The 1968-nt window shown below is 35.7% G+C and overlaps 1 protein-coding gene across 1 annotated transcript; it reads left to right on the top strand.

The window, feature by feature from the left end:
• The first annotated feature begins 283 nt into the window (after positions 1-283).
• On the top strand, positions 284-1763 carry LOC104216012 (nudix hydrolase 9-like). Its single transcript, XM_070162861.1, has 4 exons — positions 284-655; positions 758-832; positions 1198-1251; positions 1508-1763. The coding sequence occupies exons 1-4, from the start codon at positions 488-490 to the stop codon at positions 1568-1570; spliced, it is 360 nt and encodes a 119-aa protein (XP_070018962.1). The 5' UTR covers positions 284-487; the 3' UTR covers positions 1571-1763.
• The last annotated feature ends 205 nt before the right edge of the window (positions 1764-1968 follow it).

Raw genomic sequence — 1968 nt, 5'->3', positions numbered from 1 at the left:
TATTGGATTACCTGACAGCAGTGTTGAGCGCCATTACGACCTGTAGTGGATTTTGAATCGTGACATTTACCATTTTTTAGCCACTATAATGAAAACACATGTATCTTAATTCCGCAGAAATCCAACATAAAAAGTATTTTAGATAAGAATCTGTACCAAAGTCCAAAACTAATGTACAAAAATCTTGAAACTTTTCATATAAAAATGGCAAATTAGAATACGAAAAATCCTATAGGTTTTTTACAGTAGAGATGAAGGAAAAAATCCTGATTAAATAGCCAACGACCCTCCCTCTCAAATTTTACAGTAGGGAAATTGCCATTATTATCAAATTAGAAGAAGGGGGAGTGGAGCTTTTCCTCTTTGTAATTTTACTAACTAAATCCCATGATAAAAATCCTCTCTCTCTCTCTCTCTCTCTCTCTGTAGAAGAAATGGAGGAGAAAAGCAGCTGCGACGGTGTTCACGAATTCAAGCTGCTGCTCTCATGTCCTTCTGGGCTCTAGTTGTTTTTTTGAGCCGAGGGTCTCCTGGAAACAGCCTCCGAAGTGGGGGTAAGGTGTGCGTACATATTACCCTTCCCAGACCCCACTTGTGGGATTATACTGCGTCGTTCTTGTTGCTCTCATGTCCTTCTGGTCTATCTCCTTCACAGGTTACTTACGTACTTACTTTGCTCATTCTCTGTTTTCTCTCTTCGCTTTCTACATTTTTATTATTCTCATTTTTTGTAATCTGAATGTGCTTTGGGTAAAAGGTGTCAGTTGTTTTCAATGAAGCATACGACAGGATTCCCCATCCCGACCCTTTTTTGGAGCAGTCCATTTTCGAGGTTTTGTTTCTAATTCTCTTCCTTTTAGCAATTTGAGGTCAAGTACTTTAAATGACAATCTTGTAATTAGAAATGTTTAGAGAACATTTGAAAAAATCATAGTCTGAGAAAAAATGTTTGATTTCTAAATAGTAATGGTTTTGTGTAAAATGAAGCAGAATTAATATTATGCAAATACCGCTGTTTCTTTTGTGGATTGTGAGAATCACACTTGATTAAAAAGACCAAATACCAAACTCTAATTTTTTAGGTAATTGTCGTTATGTTTAGGCTGATAGATCAAAAGGCTATGATTATTCACTTGAGGCAAAACCGGTATTTGTGCTGAATCTTTTCATTGGCGTAACTTGTTTTCATGTTGTTAGGAATGGGAAGCAAGAGAGCGACTTTCATCAATTTACAATAGGCCGAAGTTTAGGGTATGCTGCACTCTTCTTCCATTGCATTTATCATTCAATTTTTATATTGAAACATAGATAGTTTGGCTATATCTGTTCAGTCTAGAATTTTGACAATGTAGTGTTGTCACTTTGATGGCCACAGTTGCAGCTCCATTACTTTTAAGAGAGTTTAGTTAGTCATTTATAGTTTATCAGATACACCCAAATATGATATATGCATTTTTGTATTATTTCCTTCTCAAAAAAAATGTTAAATATACTGATACTTTTACAGTATGGAGGATACACTTTCGATGTAGGAAATGATCCCAAGCAACAGCCTCATGTTTCCCTTTAGCTTGGTCTGACAGATTATAGGTTCTTCTCTATCTTGTGTCTTCTTTCTTCCTGCCTTCCTTTATTCTACATGTTTTTCCATTTAATGTGCATGTAATGGAAAACATATATCCGTCCAGTGCAATTTGGATAGGCTAATGTTACTATCCCAAACTTATATCAGCATGTCGAAATGGTAAATTATAAATGAATTGTTCTTTATTTGTGTCGCTAGAATCAAGGATTGCTAAAGGAGCTTGGTGTTGAACAAAAAGGTATCACAATTTTTTGTGATAGTCAAAGTGCTATTCAATTAGCGAAGAACCAAGTTTATCATGCAAGGACGAAGCACATTGATGTTCGGTATCATTTCGTACGAGAAGTCATAGAAAAAGGTGGAGTCACGGTGAAGAAAATTCA

The sequence above is a fragment of the Nicotiana sylvestris genome, chromosome 11, assembly GCF_000393655.2.
Source record: "Nicotiana sylvestris chromosome 11, ASM39365v2, whole genome shotgun sequence".
Taxonomy (NCBI): Eukaryota; Viridiplantae; Streptophyta; class Magnoliopsida; order Solanales; family Solanaceae; genus Nicotiana; species Nicotiana sylvestris.
The sequence above is the reverse complement of the archived record's forward strand: the minus strand, read 5'-3'. Positions and strand labels throughout refer to the sequence as shown.

Bases quoted from the DNA above. Each gene is read 5' to 3' on its own strand.
- LOC104216012 (XM_070162861.1), top strand. From the start codon at position 488: ATGTCCTTCTGGGCTCTAGTTGTTTTTTTGAGCCGAGGGTCTCCTGGA. The intron at 656-757 runs GTTACTTACGTA...TTTGGGTAAAAG, and splicing joins CTGGTCTATCTCCTTCACAG to GTGTCAGTTGTTTTCAATGA. The intron at 1,252-1,507 runs GTATGCTGCACT...ATACTTTTACAG, and splicing joins ACAATAGGCCGAAGTTTAGG to TATGGAGGATACACTTTCGA.